This window comes from Xiphophorus maculatus, chromosome 9, assembly GCF_002775205.1.
Source record: "Xiphophorus maculatus strain JP 163 A chromosome 9, X_maculatus-5.0-male, whole genome shotgun sequence".
Classification (NCBI taxonomy): domain Eukaryota; kingdom Metazoa; phylum Chordata; class Actinopteri; order Cyprinodontiformes; family Poeciliidae; genus Xiphophorus; species Xiphophorus maculatus.
Window position 1 is genome coordinate 12,711,020 of NC_036451.1, and position 22,258 is coordinate 12,733,277.

A 22,258-nucleotide genomic window follows, 5' to 3' on the forward strand; every position below is an offset into this window, starting at 1 on the left:
ACAACGCTTTGCCAATGAAACACTGGGATACCATGGTCATTAAACCTTTAGGCAGCACACTACTTTAGGCAGTGTGCTGCCTAAAGCAGCAGCACACTGCTAAGTTCTGGAGGAAAATTAAATGAATGAAGATTGTCAGTCGAGGGAAGCATAACGTGTTCTAAAATGTTCTAATAGATGCAGTGCTGTCTTTGGATCGTCATGAGCAGATGACATGGCATCACAGAGTTTTACTGACTGTGAAAACGTAACTCTAGATTTCAAAAAACTTTGAACCTGGATTCTATCTCTACTTCAAACTATTGACATGGCTTTGCTTCACAATCCTGTCAAAACTGTGGTTATTCCTGGACCTTGTTCACCTTTTTTTAAATAAGTTTTTGTCTTCCTTCCAGTTAACTTTCTATTTATTTGTTTTAATATAGTGCTGTGTGAACAACCAGCTTTCTTAGCTTGACTCACTGTAGCTTACACTGCTTTTGGAGGTTATTAATGACTCTGCTGAAAACCTTTATAGTTAACAGTCTTCCTTATCAATCAAATCAATCAAATGTTATTAGTCCATCACGTTACAACAGTGACTACTGAACCAAACGTTTTCCTTTAATGCTGTAATAGAAATAGAGAATAAAAAAACAAGAAAAACAAGACAAAGTGACAAGATTTTCTAACCTTTCTAATTAGGACTACTGAAATTAATTGCATTCAAGTGTATTGATATACACTTGTAGATTACAAAACTAATCATTTTGCAATAAAATACTTTTATTTAGGTTTCTAAATATGGTTTCCCCCTTATTTATGAAAGCTGACTTCCAAATTAATAAGAGGAAAAATATCCAAACCCTCTTACATGCCTCCACTATAGCACATTGCTACCAAACCTTTGCTACTGAAGTCTAGAATAATATTCATCTACAACTCAGCACTACATGACACAAATAAAAGCTACATCTCCAGTTCTGACAAAAAAGCACAAAGCAAAAGATGCAAAGGAAAGTCTGGGGAAAGATGTAATTCAAGTATGTACAGGAAAGCTCCTGGAAAAATTGCAGTGAGAAATTATTGCTCTATTTTTGTTTCAGTTCACAATAGAGTAAATAACTGCAACAAAGTGCCTCTCATACTTGAGATTTTTTCTCCATATCTGCTGTGCGGTGCTTTGTTGTAAAATTCTTCAAACTAACGCATTGTATTGTTGTTTTGAAAATTTTTGCTGTCTGTTTTGTGGTGTTAGCAAATATTCTCCTATTTCTTTTCTTGCATTTGTGCAAGAATGCTTTCTGATCAGCAATAAATGAAAGCCCAGCATAGCACAGATGCTCCTGCAGCATGGCTTCTGATGTTTTGGCCCCTTTTGAACTCAAAGCTTTGAAAATTATAAAAAGGTTGACTCCCAGACATTTTTTAAAACAAATCTGAGCCACATGGCTTAACCTTGATTTTACCAGTTATAACCTTTGCAGTCATGTGCATAATTGTGATGTCATTACACCAAAGTTAATTTTTGCTTTCAGGTGGTGTTTTTATCCATTACACATGCAGATGAAGACTTTCAAAGCAGACACCCACGCAGACTCTGCAACCACAGCAGACAACAAATTTGAAAAAAACAAACAAAAAAAACAAACATTTAAGCTTAACTGCTAGTATGTCCTTATCCAGCGGCTGCTTTGGTTTAGCTGGGTTTGCAGTAAATATACAGAAAGCCGATAGTTTCAGACCTCTGTTGCTTCCACCACTCCACTCAGCCAAGAACAAGTGGAATGACAACTTACGAATAAGAGGCACGCTGGCGTTGGCCCTCCCCAGCTTGTTGATGGCGACGCACGTGTAGTTCCCGTAACGATCCTCTGTCATGTTGGTCACTGTGAGGACTGATCTGGAGCTGAGGCTCTTGATGTCAATACCGTGTCCCCTAATGATCCTGAAAAGACCAATGTAAATGTGACAAATGAGGCTTTGATTTCTCACCTGCTACAAAAAGCTTGGAGTGGGAAAAGAGGCAAGAATGGAGCAAATGTCATCTTAAGTGGATCTTCATCATTACCACGCACTTCAGCGCATTTATTTATTTCATCGTGTCTGCTTTCGAGAGACGCTTTTTGAAGGACTGAGACAAGAGTGGAAAGAACCGGAGGGGAAGCAGCAGGGTACAACTTGACATTTTACTCGTTTTTGTTGCAGGTGCACATGAATATAGCAAGTAGTTACAACCAGATATGTACAGTACATGTAATGTATAAGAAAATAACTTATTTCCTCACTGTGTGATATTTAACTAGGGTAATTATTTACTATTTCTATATAAGAAAGAAAGAGAGAAAGAAAGAAAGAAAGAAAGAAAGAAAGAAAGAAAGAAAGAAAGAAAGAAAGAAAGAAAGAAAGAAAGAAAGAAAGAAAGAAAGAAAGAAAGAAAGAAAGAAAGAAAGAAAGAAAGAAAGAAAGAAAGAAAGAGATATTCTTTCAGCTAATTTTGTCTTAAATGACATAAATTCTAATTTGTTTAATAGGTAACTCTTGTGATTGCCTTGTAAACAGATTTGGGTCAAACACTTTGAGGCTCCTTCCACAAGCTTCTCACAACAGTTTCCTGAAGTTTTAGTCAATCCCTCCTGAACTGTATGAAGGCTGCCTTGCTCACACACATTTTCACCTCTGCTTTAACAACTTCATTTTTACTTCAAATGTAATAGTAGACTAACAAACATTCCTCCTAAAGTTAACATAGTGTATAAGGAAAGTTATAAAGGAAAAAAGAAATTGATCTTAGCAAATAGAAATAGTCTTAGTAATTTTGGCATAGAATAGAATGGAAAAAAGTTTACTTAGATTTACTGTGAGACGGTGAAGAAAAATCAAGATTATATGTCTTTTTATGCAGCATTTGTAAATATCTGACTTCAACATCTGGATTCAAGGTGTTTGTACGTTGATGGTGTTAATCTTTAACAGTCTGAAAAGATTAAACATGACTCCATTAAGGCACATGCTACTGATTTTAATCCGATTAGTTTTGTTCATTTTGTTGTTAACTTATTCCTAACTCTGAAAATCCTCCAAACTTTGCCTTCACTATGACTTCCCAGGAGCTATGGGCTCAAGCTGGTTTGTAAGGCATTCTGAGAAAAAACTCTACGTGTGACCTTGTTTCCAACAGTACCCTCAAAATTTGTCGTTGACTCATTGCTTGCGACCTCTTCAAAGTTTACCTTGACGCTCTGAAAATCTCAGCATGTGTTTCACCCCATTACTAGCTTAACATCAGACCAGTCAATGATTCCCCCTGTCATGGTGAAAGAAAGCTCCCCACCCTCACAGATGTACACACAAACACTCACCCACTTCCACTCAAATAATAAAAGCAGTGACACAACAAGAGAAACGTTTACTTGTCAAAACTGTCACAATATGTCTGATGCAGACAAACTAAAAGGAAAGCTGCACAAAGCGGAGCTAAAACACAGCTTTTACTTCATGTGCACAATGAACGTGCCATGACGAAATCTGAACTCTGTGCCTCAGACCTCTCACTACTGCTCTGGTTGTGATTACAAGTGAAAGAAGAAATCACAATTTAGCCATGTGAAAAGTCACAGAAGGAATGAGTCCTTGATTTAAGAAAAGACCAGAATTATGCCAACTTGCCTCCTTAGCAATTTGAATAAACTGAATCCACCCCATAATTACAATTAGCACAGTGTGAGCTGATGACTGAAATTGTGCTCACCAGGAGTGGGTAAATGATGGGTAATGGGTATAATTTGATTTTTAAATTCAAGAACTAACACTTGAATCTAGACTGATTGATGTATGTGTCACAAATGAGTTAAGCCAGTTGCCTGCAAATATTTTATCAGAATGCAAGGTAAGAAAAAGCTACAAGTGACTCCTGCTGGAGTGGGCAGAATGACAGAATGACTCTCTCTCTGTCGGCTCTCCCCAGAGGCATGATGAATGGGGTGACAAAGAAAAGCATTATTTTTGGGAAATAAACAAAACAAGCATAAAAAGAACTTATGCTGTGCTCTGGTTGTAGTCTCTATTGGGAAATTCCGACTTCCCAGTAGGAAAAATAAACCAAAATTCCCTCACTGAAGTCAAATTTCCCACAGGGAAAGTGGGAGCAACTCTGACTACTCCCAGTTATGTCTTCATTCGCTGACTTCACATTTCAATATGGCCACTCATCGCATCAACAATAGTAAGCTGTGGTCGACGCATGTACATAAGACATACATGTAAAAGTATGTCTAAAATCAATGTTAAATGTTTTGCCTCAATGCTAACATGAACAAATTAAAAGAAGGGGTGTATACTTATTTAAACATTACAAAAATAAACACTGATAAATTGTAGCACAGCTTACTTAAAAATCTTACATATACAGTACAGACCAAAAGTTTGGACACACTTTCTCATTGAATTCAATGAGAATTCACTTTCTATATATATAGAAACACTTGCTATATATATATATATATATATATATAGCATTATTTTGTTTCAAAGAAACAAAAAGTTCCAGTAAATGTTAGCAAAATTACATGCCTTTCAAGACTCACATTTCTACAGTTCTCAGTCATATTTTATACAATACTTAACTTTGTAGTTTTTCCACAGATACTTTTTCAGTGGTTAGACTTTAAAACAAGGAACATGCGAAACCCAGAAACTGAATTTATAGGCAGATGGAAAGATCTAACGTTTACACAATGGAAACATAAATGGTTTTCCATTCTAAATATACAACTGAAATTTCAGACACTTCCAAACTTTTTCACACTCTTGTCAGAGCTCTGGACACAGAATGGACAACTTTTTACATATGCACTCTCAAATAAAAGCAATAAAGTGTTAGCTAGTTAAACCTAGTATCTGTAGTTTTGGACTGTGAGATGAGACAAGATCACTCACAGAAAATATGTGCAAGAATAGGAGAAATGTTCAAGCTTTACAGGAACATGAGGATTCAGGACCTAGCTTTTTATGCCTCCATGTCGGTTTGCTCATTTCTAAACAGTAAAAAATCTGAGCTGATTTGAAATAGTGTAATAGAATCATGTGTCTCATTGAAAGAGTTGTCAACAAAATTTAACCAAAATGAGCTATGAAAAATTGAAGATACCCATTTCAATTTTATATAAATTATTGTAAAATTACTGCATTCATTTTTAGTTTTGTCTGTAAAAACAGAAAAACAGTATTAAGTGCTTTTTTTCATATGCATCAAAGGATAAATCCAAACCTTCCAAGACTGTGTAGCAACCATATATTAACTGCGTGTTATCAGATAGTAAACCCTTTAGTTTGACACTATGCGATGCTGGAGCTTAGTACTACGAAAGCCACATCCAGAGCACATGTAGGAGAGTGATGCAACTACATGTTGTGATGTGACAGTACACGCCATCAGACAACACTTACCTTTTCTCACCCTTGTACCACTCAAAGGTTGGAGAAGGCACAGCAGCAGCTTCGCACCGCAGCAGTGCTGTGCGCCCCAAACCAACTCCGTGACTCTTCATTTCATGGATGTCCGGTGGAACTGGAGAAAGAGATTACAGGAAATTTTTGAAAAGAAAGGAGACATTTATGTTCTATTGTTTGTATAAGAATAGCTTCAAGTACATATGGTGCTTTAGATTTCATGACGTCTAAAATTCTGGTTTCTGAACATTTTGTATAGGACAAACTGAATGCTCAGGGTCAACAGATGCTGAATTGAGAAGAACGGCCTCCTTCCTTAGAGTAAAGGGAAATAAAAAAGAATTGCACAGCATGGTGATAAATGGCTTAATGGAAGTTCAAAGACTGGCTGGTAGAGGCAGGTTCTTTGAATGGCAAATGAGATTCCTTTCATGTACTGAAATGTGGTGTAAATCTCTTTGCCAATGTCATGAAGGCAGCTCTGCATATGGGCAGTTTCCAAAGCAACGCCATCCTTCAGTACTTTATGCATTCACACAGCTTTCAAACAACAATGCCTTTAAAGCATTTAAGGCATTGATGTTAAAAAAATTGAATTTAAGAAAATAACTGTTTTGTTTAATGTATAACAAAACAAAAACAAAACAATTTTAGAATAGTAATAAAGGTTTCACTTTAGAGTTTCTTTATTATTATTATTATACATTATTATTGTGCTAAATTGACTAGCTTAAATAAAAAGGGAAATGATCGTGCAAATATATTCATACATTGTGTGTTTTTTTACATTACTTTGTGCTACAATCACAAGCCAGAATATTACAGACTGAGTGAACTAGAACTAAAGTTTGTTCATGGGGCAAAAGATCCAAAATTGCATTACAGTCTGGGCTGACTTTGAGCCCTTCTGCCCAAGCAGATGCAGAGACATTAAAACAATTAAATAAGTAGATAAATAAATAAAGTTTCTTTGTGACATCCATCCAATTTTCTGCCTGGGAGCATATGCCACAGAAAAAGTTTACACTCTTAGGGTCACTCCTTCATTCATCAGTAAAATACCCAGTTGTGTTTGATATGAGAGAGAGACTATATAAAACCCTGACAATGAGCCTTTCAGAATGACCTGATTGTCAGAGATGCGGTCTGTGCGAAGTGGAACAGGCTTGGCTAAATGCCTGCAAACCTCTCCTTTCAATTGGATCTGGAGATGTTCCTGATGGATGACCTCTGCTTGGGCTGCAGCAGCTTCCCAACACAGCAACAAATGCCAACTCCCATCAAATTACACCAACTGCAGACAACAGCAAATGTATCTAATAGGCAGTCATGGTTTGGGTATGTGCACATGTAATATTTGTTTGAGATAGACTTGGTTTTAATTAAAAGAAAGCAATATGGAGGCAGTGTGTGAGCAATATTTCAGCAAGCCTGAAAGTCAGCACAGATAAATGAGGTAGGATCCAACAGATCTGTGCAAAAAAGGTGTGAAGAGAAATTTGTACTTATTGTGTATATCCATATGAGAGAAGCATAACGAAGTGACAGCATGCTTTGGGATGATGGATGCCCTTTGACCAGCTTTCCTTTGCATCCTAATGAGTGCATTCACATGCCTGGTCTTTGTGGTTTTTTCCACCTTTTTATATTTGTACCAAATTATACAGCTATTTCTTTTTACTTCTTTGGCTCAGCAGTATAATGCCAAGGTTTCAAGAGTGCCTTAAGCAATAGGTAACGCTTAAGGTTTTTGTGTTCATTTATCACTGTGTAAAATGTTGGACACCATACAAAGGAGGTTGAGGAAGGTGTTAGGGCAAAGATGTCTGTGTCTACGCTTGAATATTAAGTAATACTACTAACAGTTTTCCATTTCAGAAATCTGACAAGTTTGTTCAAACTTTCAGAATTTCAATGTATTTTCAGAAAAATAAGCATTATTGGCAATAAAAACAAGAAAAATTGAAGACTCCACCAGCAGTTTTAAGGAAGAGCAGACTCTACATAATTCAATTAATGTGATAAGCATTTAGATGGAGGAGGTCTGAATGACATTTAAAGCAAAGGAATAAAACAGGGAGCTAAAAAAAATGCCACCAAATTCGACAGCCCCAGAAATACATGGCAATAACAACTGTGACAAAATCAATGCAGCGTGCTGACCGACAGCGGCTTAGCGAGTCCTCGTAATCCTCCATTGGTGTCATTGTGCGGCATCATTGATTATCTGAAGGCTCTCAAAGTGTCAGGGTGACCTAGCTGTCATCCTGTACAGTTACCAGGACAGTGAACACTGCGGCTCAGCCAGGAGAGTCAATACTCGAAACCTCACACCTAAGATACTTTAACAAATACATATTAGTAATTCTTAGTAAGAATAAGTAGATAAAATCCCAATTGTTTTCTAAACCATGCTCGATTTATGCACTGACTCATTTCACTTTTATTTACAACCAATTATTTGTTAAGACAAACAGTGATTTCTGTTTTCTCTATAGAAAAATGATTTTCTATTTATGGTTAATGTGGTTTACTCTTCTCCATGAGAAGTTGTTAAAATCCTGACAAGCAAATTAGACTGAGCCAACAAAAGGGATTAGCAAATAGAAAGTCCTACACAGAGCGATAGTCACTCTAGGTGTTTATCCACTACACAATACAATGAGGAGGTGTCTGATGAGTTTCCAAATCCTTCTGCAGAATGACAATATCCCCAAACAGAACCATCAGACTCCACAATGCTTTAGAAAATCTAAATGAAATGTACAAGGTGAACCTAGGACAATTTCTGACATTTCTTGGCATAAAGTTATCCTTTTGAATGAGTAAAGCAAAATGTATTTCATCCAATTTAAGTTAAACAAATCTTTTTGTTTATAACTCAATATTAATTTAATGCACAAGACATTATGATTGCAATTTTATGCAAAATACTTAGATTAAAACTTAAAAAGCTTGGTTTTTCAAATAAAGCCCTCATTTAATTAAGCACAATTGAAACTAATACTTGAAACTATTTCTGTATAGCTCTTTTGATGAGATGTATGTTTAAAATATCCATATCTAACATCATACTACCCACAATACAAATAAAAATAATAATAATGTCAAAGCATTGTGACATTATGCTTTGTGTCTTAAATGTTTGTCTGGTCTGATAATAATGTGTTATCTTGCTTATAACAAGAACAACAAAAGGACAAGTTATTTTTTGCAGTAGTGTAATCAAAAAAATAAATAAATTCAAGGTTCTTGCATTATATTGCCTATCTCAAGGTCTTGTTTAAAATATCTACAGCAAATAAGCAGAGTTCAAAAAATCATTTCACTATTACAGCACTGAAAGTAGAAAAAACTCCATACACCTTTGCAGGTGGTCCAGAAGGCCATTGCTTTTATGCATATCAATAATATCACATCCTTTCAATTTGGAGCTTGGCACTGGATTCTGTTATGACGGATCACAGCCATAAAATCTAGTCAAATCCAATAATTCCAATTTTAACTTGCTGGCATGTCTTATATCATCATATATCGTGCAATACACCAGGAGGTTTGGAGGAGAATGCAAAGTAGTGCACTAAAAATCATAAAAATTCAATAATCCAGGTAATTTAGTACCTACAGAATGCTGGGGTAGCGCTGTAAATCATACCTGCAGTCGTAGTGACTCTACCAGATGGGGGTGAAGGGTTGGGTCCAGGAATAGCACGGGCATAGCAGAAAAATGAGCACATGCGAAGCCCTCAGGGGTGACAAATGGCCAGTTGTGGGCTGATCACAAACTGACTTCAGCTGCACCTGTTTTATACAAAGCTTGTCAACACGACAAAGATTATGCCCCACATGTCTCTACAAGATTTATGATCAAGACTTACTCTCTAGAGTGCAATTGTTGACCAAGCAAACTCATAAAATGGATGCTTATTAATTAATATCCAATATCTAGAGTCAGATCTGAAAAAAAAGGTTTTTCCAGCAATTAAGAAATAGACTCATCAGTGCATGACTTGTCAGCATACACACAGAGACAGTGTTCCCTACTACCATCTGTAGGCTTCGTTGTCCAGCTTATTTGTCAGTCTGCTGCCAGGATTTATTAATTCATTAAGTTTTCAATTCAAAACAGCAAGCAAACAATGTGCTCCTGCTTTTCATACAATGCATGGCTTAAAAATAACCAGCTTAATGTGCCATTCTGTTTGGGCCAACAGAAGGGGTTTAATCCATTGTCTGTATTTAACACTAAATAGTCCAATGTGTAAAACTTCCTGACAAATTACCTTTCTCTTTAAATGTCCTAACCTGGCAGCTAAACTGTGGTGGGCCTGGAGGGCTGCAGTGTGAGTGACAAGAAAAAGCAGATCAAATGCACTAAGTAGACTGGCAGACTCAACAACCTATATTCTTCACAAATGTGCCAGCACACAACACCAAGCAATCCACCCCCACAACACAACTGTCAAGCAAGGGATAACTATCAGACCACATCCACTACTGAGTCTCGACAATTATTCAAAGATCCCACCGGATAAGTCATCTCACCCACCTATACCCCAAACCTGAGTCACTAGGTGGGATCCTGCACTGAGTCAGACCACCTCTATAACTACCACTCACACCATAGAAGTGATAGTTAAAGAGTCATGTATAAATGTACATGGTGTAGCCTGTAGCCAAGAGTTGTTTTTTTTTTAAAAGCTCGGACATTGAAATACAATGAGGAATAAAACTCAGACTTTTACGTAAACTTGTGCTTTTAAAGATATTTGATTTTGCCAACTACTTCAGCTTTAAAATCAAACAATAAAACCAAAGATGAAGCATAAAAAGGAAGTTGATGTGTGCCAATAAATTCTGATGTAATACTAGCAAGAATATTTATTCTGCTGAAGATCAAGGTTTCACTCATTTATTCATGCCCCTCGTGTAGCATGGAATCCAAATAGCAATCAAGACGAGAGCTTTGGAGAGATGTAGAGAGATGGATTTACATCCAAGCAGCTTGAGGGCACTGGCTTTAACTCTACTTAGGATTGGATCAGAAACCAATTCTAGGAAGCCTTCTCTTTTGAATTGTAAGCCTGAGTATTCGACAAATGCTCAACAGAGACTTTGTGTCTTACTTTAAAACACTCTCAACACCTGATTTCCTTGAGCCGTGGAAGGAACATTTCTCCTACCTTTGATCCAACCTTACAAGCCAACACTGCACTCACACTGGACACACACACACAACAGTCAGGGCATGCATTTTGTCACATGCAAATGAAGAGCTATGCAGCTATTAGTCCATAATGACTGACAGTGAAATACTGTCCAAACACACCCACACTCTGCTAATAGTTGTTTACTTTGTCATCATTACTTGACATTGTAATATTGGATGGTCGTGCTAGGCAAACAGGTCTAGCTGCTTATTTATGTGAGTCGGTCATGACTTCCCAGAACAACTCTTTCCGCGGAGTCAGAAGTGCATGCTGGGGGAGCATCCACACCAGCAACGTCTGCGTCACAAACAGCATACATGAGAAGAGAACTAGAATGAAAGGCAAGATGGGAACAAACAAAAGACAAAGTAATGTTCAGAATGACTAATTTTCAGTGTACACTGCTGGCTTATTTTTTGCAAACCCTCCACAGAGGTATAGCTTGAAAGGCTTACAACAGATCTAATATGCATCCTCATTATTATTTAAAATGTTTATACTTTTGTTGGGAAATAACTGTAAGCAAGGAAAAAGGCTGTTCTTTAAAAAAAAAAAGTGTTTGTGAAAGTGCGAGCAGAATTCACAGCTGCAGGGTGCTTGGGGGAGGCAGGAGGCGTAAAAATGGCTGGCAAACTTTGAACCAAGTAGGGTACAGCTTGCAAGGCAAGTGAAACTGTGCCATGAAGTAAAAAGGTTTAAGTCTATCTGTGCAAAGTTAAACCCCTAACCCATAATTAAAAAAACGAAGGGAAAGAGTTGTGTAGACACTTTAGTGTGCATAAAAACAGCATAGATAAAAGAACGTAAAACAAAGAGTGACAGTGTGTCGGAGGAATCCAATTAAAACTTTAGAGGGTGGATGCATACACAATGTGCATGTGCAAAACGCATACACAGTCTTTTCTAACACACTAACTCGTGCTTATAAAGAGACAATGTGTGGTGGAAATCAGTGCATTGCTTCCATTCTTCAGAGCATCAGCATACCTATATGTTCTTTAAGTGATTTAAGCCTGATATGGTGAAGCAGATGATCATTTAAAGAAAAAAAGGTTTTAATATGAAACAAAACAAACATTGGATCAACTTATTTCTTTTAAATTGTGGTTATAGCATGTTTCAGGCCTAATTCATATTCTATTAATGTAAATAAATAATCAGTCTCAGATTCTATCATAAAGCTGTTAACCTATACTATGGAAATATCTTCTGGAGGCATTTGAAGAAGCACAATTATTCTGGATATCAAAAACAAGATTTTTTAATAAATTTACATTTAGCATATAATCCATGAAACAACCTGAATGTCTTCATGCAGCAGGTATTTGTTGGATAATTTTCTGATTGTGGATCACTCCAGAAACATATTCATATGAAAAATAGTATTTTTGAGGTCAATAAAACATAATTAGAGTTTATGCACAAAAATATGAATCCCAATAGAAATATCACATGTTGGCCATGTGCGTTTTGAATTCATCCATGTTTCCTTTTAGCTGTCTGTATTTATCTTTCTTTTTTTTCTGTGAATCAGCACATAACCCTCAGCTGCTCAGCAGTATCTGGGGAGAAATACTTCAAAAGCCTCGTCACAGATCGTACGTGGATTTTGGACAATATGTGCCGTGTTACATTTGACAGCCAATGAGAGAACAGAATCTATTCTTTTTTTTTCTCTCTGCTGCATTCCTTAAAATAGAGAGGAGAGAAAATATATAATTCTACATAAAATGCTGCTCCTGCTCGAGCTTCTTCCTTCTTAAAGGTTTCACACACATAATCATTCTAATAAAAATTAATTTTCAGAAGTTTTCCTGATCTGGGAAAACACCTGAAACATCCAGCCCTTCAGAACTAACATCGGACATCACTGCTGAAAAGAGTCATTCAGGACGCCATCAGTGTGGGAGTAGTTAATATCACTGCCGAAAAAAGTCCAGCAAGGGCACTCTAAAGATACTTGAAGGATAGATCTACATATTTCTGAAAGGTCAGACTTGATGTGTTCATGGTCACCATCCTGTAAATAGTAAAGCTGCTCAACCACTAAGGAGCACATCAGGAAATATTGACGCCACAGAACTTTTCAAAAAGTCTAATATTAAACAGATAACATCAGGGTGCTCCGGATGTTAGAAGTTAAAACTGATACCTTTAAGAGTCACAGGGAAATCTGGTAATAATATTTTAGTTGCATTCTGTCCAGCATTTTACAAAATAATCTCACATCTCTTAAAAACAGAACCTTTCTAAAGTATTGATGTCCACAGCAAAGACATCTGAAGTCAATAAAAATTAAATAATCTTTTAACGCTGTTCTCTATGACTTGACTTTTACTTCAGATATAAATACAAAACGGCACAAAGGCCTTTTTCTCAGTCTTCAAAGTGGAAAAAACAAGAGAACCAGAAGTCACTAGATGTGTTTTAATCCTCAAGCATCACCTGAAAATCTTCCTTTTTAACACTGTCCATATCAGAGCAATAACAAAAATTGCTAAAAAAAGAAAAAAAACAACAACAAAAAAACAACAACTTTGACACTTGTCACCACTAGTTTGATGCTAGAGTTGCACTTGTATCAAACAAGTGCACTAGTGCACTGCAATAAGTGCACTGCAATAAAGAGCGACAACTTGGGGTCACTAACTTCCCAGAACAACACTTTATTTTAATGCTTTTGTACACATCTTTACAACAGGTGCCAAGAAACAACTCCTCAATACATGATGAGTAATTGGAGATTACTGCAATATTTTGTTTCAAGATGATTATTGGCTCCTTTTTAAGCGTCCACATGCTGCTTCGGTGAGCTGTGTAAGAAGTTTGTTCCAGCATAGCTTTGATTCTGTCTTTCTGAAAACTGATGGGAATTTTAGCCCTTTGTTTGTAAGTTAGCTGTCTCTTTTGTTATTACTTCGGTAGGCTAATTTACTCTAAACTCACTGAGCTGATTGGATTTTCTGCATTTCCATTTGATCAATTTGTGTTTCAGAAACTGTGAACAAAATAAAGCCAATTCCCTTTTTTTCACACTGTCAAATTAAGCATACAAATGATGCTTTCTCTTTACTTCTACTTCATCATGCCTCTAAATATGTGGTTCAAACAACACTTTAAATGTAAAGGATTAATTAAGGGAACATAATGTCTTTCTATTCATGTGCAACAATATATCTCTAAATATAGCTTGTGCTCTCATGCAATTTCATGAGATTTATTAACGAAATATATGAATAAACAGCTTCATAAATATACAGAGAATAATTCGTATGTGCTGCTTGTATGCAAATTTAGGGCTTCATACATTATTAGTTATAAAACTACAACCTGTTTTATGTATCTGTATCTGATACAGTTGTGAGGAGTGCCCGAGCTATTGTGTCATTTTCCTCTTCTGGTAACTCATCTGTGATAGTTTTGTGAATACTACATGAGTGTACAAACATGATCAGAGCAGGTGGTGTGCATGCAAATACAATCCACAACAAAAAGGGCATAAAGTGAAGCAAAAGACAGATTAATGTCTGAATTGCTTTTACTTGTGGGAAGAAAAATAATAATAATAAAAAAATGTTGTGCACACTGTCAAATTCACCTTGCAACATAATCTTGTAGAACAGCAGACTTATCCGTGTGCGAGGAAGAACCTTGTAAACTGCTTAGCAAGGTCAGACACCTCTGATTTCTCATCTTGAAAGAGAAACAGATTGCTGTTAATGTTTTATCTACATAGTTAGTGATGAACGCCTTGATTCTGGAACTAGGTGGCTTCATTAATTAATGAAATGCTGGCTTTTGATCACAGGCGGAGGTGTTCCACCGTGGTTTCCTTCTCACTCATCCCTGCAACTTAGCTGCTGAGATGTGATATTTATGCTTTTGAATCTTACTGTGTCGTGAGAATTTCAGCCAATAACAGGACCCACCTGCAGTGAAGATGAATATGTAAATTTGAAAAGTAGGTCGGAGATCGAATTTCATTGGGTAAATTCGCAGTTGAAATATCCTTTTGCCAAGCAGGAGCCCTCATCCAATCTGATTCCAGGACGACCTTCTGTATGACTGCCATCTTTCAGCTTTAGCTGATAAAAGTATTCAGTCGGCATTCATTTATCACTGTGCGAATAAAGGCAAGAAGCCCACTCAGGCAAGTAATTTAATCAAAGTGGTCTTTCGAGCTTTAGAGAAATCCAAGCTGAGGTTGCAAGTGCTGCAACACATGCACAGTGACAAAGTCTCTAAACCACCATATTATAGAAAGGCAAACTGCAGGCTGCTCTTATTAAAACTGGAAATATGCTCAAGCTCAGTTTTATTTTCCTTACTCAGGTTCGCTCAGTTTAATTAGTGTCCTTAATCTGCAATTAGCTCCGAGGTCAACTGTACTCTTAACTTAGAAAAAGCCCCACATTGTTTTTGAAGGAACATATACGTATTTAATTAATCTGTTAACCCATGAAATGTCAATGCCACTGAATTGTATGCAGTTTAAATAGCGTGATTAAGGATAACTGGTGCAGGTCTGACAAATTGATCTTTATGACTTAATTTTATTAAACTGCTATTAGAAAGAAAACAACAGATCAATGCTAACATGGTGAAAGGGGGGGGGGTCAGTGCACACCATAAAGGTTACTTACATTATCTAGGTATATATGAGAAATAAAGAAAAATAATCCACATTCAGTTGTATCTAGATGTTATTCGCTTTGAAATCCTTTCAATGGAACAATTTACATTGTTGACTGACTAAACAGATCCGACACGTGTAAAATCCTCTAGAGACCATTTTAGCAAATCAAGAGTCTTATTTAATAAGCCAAAAAGAGCAGTGTTACTTTTATTTTTAGAATATAAACATGTGTGTTTTTGCCTTGTAGGACTGTGTTCTTGTTTGAAGTCAAATAAAAGCTAATAATAATTTAAAAACTTGGCTAAGTCTAGCTCTCATTAAAGACATAACTACGCTTGAGTTTTTCATGAATGCAGCTTTATATGCTATGACTGAATCAGGCACTCCAGTGGACAAATGGAATTTATTCATTCTGCTTTCATAAAGTTGGAAAATGGCATATGTGTCACTGAAGGTACCTAATTAAAAACAAAATGTATATTGAATTTTTTTAATATATATTTTCTAAACAGACTGAAAGCAGCAGCTTACAAATACCTTTCTTTCCCATTTAAAGGCACTAAATACCAATGTTCCTCTTCTTTAATGTCAGCTAAATGTTTTGTTTATTTGGGTTTAATGGATTCACAGCACTTTGAATGCTAAACAGCTGCAATAAAACTCAGAACCTTTCATGTAAGAGGCGGCTGTGAAGCAGAAAAAAAAAACTGACTATATTTGAATCAGTGGTGGTCATAACTCTAACAGTATATAAAGAAATGTGAAACATTTATAGCATAATAAATAAATGGAGTCATTTATATGTGCATACAATAGCATCACCTAGGCAAATGATATCTGAGATGTTTTACATTAAACATCATGTTCATATAATGAAAGAGTAGCAAGAGAGATTTTGCATGTAAAAAACAAAAAATGCATACCCATATTCAAAAAAGCATTTCAATAGCCTGGAAAACTTAGAAAACAACAAGTGGCTTGGCATTGCTTAACATATACCTATTAAGATGCTTCACACTTTTTAAATTTAAATATGTTGTTGTAATGAATTATCAAAAAAGAGACAGATGAAAAAAAAGAGTCCCCCTGTTGAAGTGAACATACACACAGCATTTCATCAGTGTTGTACTGCGCAGTACAATACTGTGTCATACTGTAACTGATTATTGCCCAGATGCAGAAATCTCTCTTTTCTGATCTTGAGAGCAACAGATATTTCATTCCAGCAGTTTCTTGTAAGTTAGTCCTCCTTCCCTGCTCCAAAAGGGGGTTATCTAGGTTGGAAAAAATATTATAACGTTCTGACATGTCACCTCCAGATTAGCATGGATCTACTGTAAGGGCAAAGTGGAAATGTGCATATGGGTTCCTTGTAAAAAATAAGAGAGGTAAAAAATAAGTTAGTATGTTTTTATTTCTATAGCACCTTTCACAGACATAGAGATCACAAAGTGCTTCGCAAGGGTATACTTTGAAAAGGATGAGAAAATAGGAGTAATCTTAAAAAGCTGAATTAATCAGAATCTATTTAAAAAAAAAACACTGTTTGGTTAGATTTTATTTAGTGTTCATTTGGAATATCTTCTTGATTAGCCAATGTCCAGACAGGGTGAGCATAATGAGCAGGTGAACTATTTGCACGGATTCCAGATCAGCTTGCAAGATTTGTAAAATTACTTCAGTTTTTGATCAGTTGATCTATGACCGATATGTCCGTATTGCCGAGTCAGTGGGAAAGTTGAGGGAAGGTACGGCTGAGGCTAAAGAAAATTAATCACAAATTGGTGAAAAAAGCCTTTTGGACAAACATCTTCTTGAAAAATTGTTTGTGATAAAGTAGCTTTGATTTTACATCAGGACAGAAAACCAGTTGTAGCTTGAGGTCCTGGCTAACATGTGAAGAGGAATGGGAGGAGAGTTGTGGAACTCAGGTCTTAAAGATAAACCAATCAAGAAAAAAATAATCTATAAAAGTAAGAACTATTAAGCTGTCTGTTGAGTTTTACTTATTGCAACATTAGTACCTTGTTCTTCTGGCCTAATAACTGCATCTCTGCTGCGTGCTTGTACTAAAGTAAGTTCATCAAAGATTTTTCTTCCTCTGAAGAATTGTTTTCTGAACTTTAACTGGAGTGATAATTGTAGAATACATCCAATATTTACTGCAATGTTTTCTATTTCAATAGTTTTCATTTACAGTCATTGTAGGTAGAATTCTACCTACAATCTTATTAATATTAATAATTATTAATGGATACCCGCATCTTAAGATGCGGGTATCCATGGCAGGCTTGAACACATTACAACCCAGTAATGATCAGAACCATTCCCGGGTTTTGGAATTATTTAATTTAAACTCAGAGAGTTCAAACACACATCACAATGTACTGAGCATATTTCTAAGCAGTTTGTTGAAGTGCTAGGCAAATGTAGGAATGTTTCCTAATATAATGTGTTGTTAATATAAAGTCAGTTGTTACTGCAAATGATGTAATTTTTATGCGCTAGTGTTATAGCATTGTGCTGTGCTCAGGTCTGTTGTTACTGTCCGAGGTAATGATGAGCAATGGCAGAGGAAGTCACATCACAAATGACACAGCAAGCTCTTTATTTCTTTGGGACTTTAATTAAAGCAAAAATAGTTAAACATGTGATAAATTACCAGGTAACATGAAACTATATAAAATTTCTAATATACCATTTAAATTGTTATTATCGCTGTTCTCCTTAGCGCATCAAATCAATAACAAAGAGAGCTCTGCAGCTTTATGAGGGCAGCTTTATTGAGGCACTGGTCAAGTGCCTCAACACTTGACCAGCTGCAACAAACTTCAGCTGCAAGTGTCTTTCCGAAGCTTGCGATGTGCACACTTTGTCTCACAGCCAAGGAAATTATGCCTAATCTATTCACTTAGTTTTGAGACTAACGCAACAAAACCCTGCAGTCTTACTTTAAAATGCAGCGTCTGGCTGCGACATGCCCTATCAACTACTGAGAATATCTCCTTTCTTCTGTTAACACAAAGACGCTACCGGTTGTCAAAGCACTTTTCATCCTTGAACCCACGTCTCAATAGAGCTATAAATAACTGGTCTCTGTAACTGCACTCATGTCCAGCTCATTAGAGCCAAACATTAGACTGAAATAATGGTGCCAGGATTTGGTTTTATAAGGAGGTAGAAATAAGAATTATCTTAACACAATGAGGTGAAAATATAGTACAGGAGCTGCAAGACACAAAGCTGTAAAAAAATAATTAGGTAGTCAAAAATGTATAATATAAAATAACCTTATTTCCTGAAGGTTAAATGAGAAAACGTGCATGATTAGCTTTTCAGAATCAGCAAAAGAACCTCTTTTCTCTCACTACTGCCCCTCCCCTAACATCTATGTAACACGCTGGCTGATAAGTTATGCCGAAAAGAGAGATCCAACCCAGGATTTTTATGCAAAAACCTCCCTGAACAACAGTGCGGTGAAGGAGCACTTATAAAGAAAGAAGGATCGACCGTAATTGTCAAGCCCCTGTTCTTGCTCATTCCTAGTGGTGCTGAATTCCATGTGACCACGACAGCTAAAGCCCGGTATCATTCATTAATGCCTGGGCTCCTCATTACTGTCTCCTTACACTTTTGAAAGACTCATTACCTGCATAATGGAATAGCGCTTAGAACAGTCAGACCTTTCTTTTGCGCAAATTAATCACCTGCATGCACAGACAAAAAGGAAATTCTCACATTAAATATTAAGAAACTTCGCTGTCTGGCTTTCTACTTTCTCAAACTTCCACAAGATGTACTTTTTTGAAGAGCAGTGGCACTGATGCGACACCGGTGGCACTTCAGGCTGCCCCTGTCCCTTTCCTTGTGTCGGTGAAAGAAGCGTGCTAAAAAAAGAGGAAGAAGAAAGAGATGTACTTACAGTTGACTGTGACTTTTACTGTTTTGGTGTCAGGAGAGGCAATGTCATTTAAAGCACTGCATTCGTAGTCTCCAGCCTGGTCCCTTGTGATGCCGGTGATGTTAAGATATTCGCTGCTGTCATACTTCCTGGCTGGAAAGAGGAAAATGGAAGCAAAGTACTTACAACGTGTCCACACAGAATACAAGCACATCACACAAATCACAATCTATTGCACAAGGATTGCCGTTTTCCATGGTAGATTTCATTTGTAGTAAATTGCTTTCAAATTTAAGCCTGAACAGAAGATGCATAACAATTAAGACGTCGCATTGAACCCCTCATTCCCCTCTTTGCATTCTCAAGTAGCACATCAGCAGTGAATTGATCTATTTTTATTGATATGGTGGCAGGAAATAATGTTGTGTTCCCAGCCATCCACTTATAATTTGTTCTTATCAAAGCACACAGCTACCTCCTGACACACAGACAGATTTGATGACTCAATGCAAATGCCAGTGCTTTATAGTTGGATGAGCCAAAGGCTGTAGCCTCGAAGCAACAGAACTGGCGTGCAGGCTGCATACTTAACTTGATAAGAGAAAATCTGCACAAACGTGCACGCTCAAAGCTCTAATTAACAGAAAATTAAAACATACTAACACTGTCACAGCTGATAGACTTAAGCTCCCACTTGCATATCAAGGAAAGTAATGAGAAAACAGTGAGATACAGAACAGTGTGCACCATAACTCAGTTAGAATCAGGAGATATAAATACACAGAGGAAGATAATTTAAATGGCGTACACTTGTACAGCTCCTTTTAACCTTGGCTCCTACCAAGCACGATATAATTTGTTTTCCACGCACACACAAATTGGTGGCGGGGATGCTGCGCATATTTGCTTGTTCAAAGACAGAGACAACAAAAGCTGGAAAGCAATAATGGCTTCGACACAGTTTTATTCAGAACAAAAGGATGTAAATGAAGTTTACTTCTAGCAGTACTGAGAATATGCCACTTATTGTATTATTTAACATAAAACGAATAGGTTCATTCACTGATGGATTTAAAGTTAATTGCCTGCTATTTCTAAGGTCTGTTAATAAAGACAGTGATTTCTTTAGTACCTTCCTGATGTGACAACCTTGCTTCAAGTGCAAGGTTGCGAGCAAACTGACCATCTGTGACGTTTACGCTGATTATGTACATCTATCACCTAAGGTTAAGAGATTAGCACAATTTCATTGTTTTCTGACATGTTTAGAGAGTAATAAATCACCTGAGAAATTATTCATTTAGTGAAATGCGATAAAGTGATTCACTCATAAGTGCTCAAAATGTTACTTTCCAAATGCACACCAGTCATAATAGGATAATTGCAAATGAAAAAATGCAACTTTAAAAATAAATACATAAATTTATTTTATGTATTTAAAAAATAAATACATATTTACATTATTTTACCCCATAATGTAAAAACAGAAAAGACTGCAACAGCATTTACAAATTAATTTCCAGTTTAAATGGCCACAAATCATGGAAAAAACGTTCTATCATCTCCTTCTTAACTTTGAAATTCACTTTAATGAGATGCCAGATATACTTGAAACATTTTTTTCCACTAAATTGGCTTGAATTCAAAAGAAGTCCCACCTGTTACTCTTTAGGGTAAAACTGTTTAGCAGATAATCTCTTTAAACTAATTGGCAACACGCTCTGATTGTTAGCATGTCTGTTGGTGAAATAAAGCGCTCCCTGTGGGATGGCTACTGGAAACAGCTAATTAACCAAACAGCTAGCTAACTAGCAAAGCAGTTAACCTTAGCGAATCAGTTAATGTTATCAAAACCACATAAAGTGTACAATAAACACACTTAACTCAAAATGTCAACTACACCTGGCTCATGTTTATTCAATACTTTTGTTTAGGTTTTAGATTACAGTTTTCCTTGCCTGTTTTAGCATAAAAAATGTATTTAAAATTGCCCAGCCCACTTTTTGCTGCTTTAGCTCATATAAAGTCATGGCAGTGCTTAATGATGAATCAAGATTTTTATTTAGCAGATACAAATCTGAAATGTTTTTGGTCTCTTTAATCGTGTTGTAATTTTGTAATTATAGGTGCAGGTTGATATATGAAGGAAAATGTGTTTCTTCTTTGGGTGAAATGTGAATCTTGGTCACAAAAGAATAAAAAGATGTTGACAATCATCCAAAACAGAGACATCATAAAATTGTCAATGAGGCAGATTTTGTTGTGCCTGTTGTTGTTCTAGTTTTATCTTCCTCCATTTTCTCTTACCTTTACAAATAAACTTGTATGTAACAAACATGTGTTTTATCTGCATATTATTGTTGTTTCGCCTTTGAATTAGAACATGAGGTTTGAACAGTGCTAAAAAGTGAGTTTGAGGGTTTTTCAAATCATTAAAATGTCAGTGATACTCAATATATAAATTGGTAAAAATCTGTGCAGATATACTCCTTAGCCAAAGTACACTGTAATGTTTTATAAGAGACATATTTTTACATCAGCCATGGTGCTAAAATCTGTGATTGTAATTTACATGCAAAATAACATTGTGATGTTATATCTCTGATATTTTGAGTACATTAAATAAATAATATTTACTATGAACACACCTGCTTTTTCACTTTCCACGTGAATCTGCCCATCAACAATAATCATGAACAAACATTCCATTACTATAGCTATAAATATAATAAGGATAATAGCAATATATAATTTTATTTTTGTACCAGAAACATCAGTAGTTGTATATCTGTTTCATGTCATTTCTGTTTTGTGAACTTAACATTCAGAAAGGCAAAGGCACATAATACTGACATGACTTAAAAGACGAACCAGAATAAAACAGAGGCATATGGGAACTGGTAGCATTTACATTCAATGCATCAAATTGTCCCTGTGTGTAAGTTGGGTTTCAACACTTTTGTTAATAAGTTTTTTGAGGTGGCAACATCTTAGTAAAATGACAAAGGTACAATGTAGAGAAAATGTCCAAAGAACTTTCTATAAACACACTTTATTTATCTCTTCAAAATAAACCTGTAA

At 36.2% G+C, this 22,258-nt stretch overlaps 1 protein-coding gene across 2 annotated transcripts in view; it reads right to left on the reverse strand.

Annotated features, from left to right (window-relative positions):
• Window positions 1-22,258, reverse strand: part of negr1 (neuronal growth regulator 1) — a 172,231-nt gene that overhangs the window by 51,778 nt on the left and 98,195 nt on the right. For both annotated transcript variants that reach the window (XM_023340076.1, XM_023340077.1), the window contains exons 4-6: window positions 19,199-19,330; window positions 5,428-5,548; window positions 1,779-1,927 (exon numbers count right to left, since the gene is read on the reverse strand). In XM_023340076.1, the coding sequence (XP_023195844.1) occupies window positions 1,779-1,927; window positions 5,428-5,548; window positions 19,199-19,330 (402 nt within the window). The remainder of the gene's footprint in view (window positions 1-1,778; window positions 1,928-5,427; window positions 5,549-19,198; window positions 19,331-22,258) is intronic.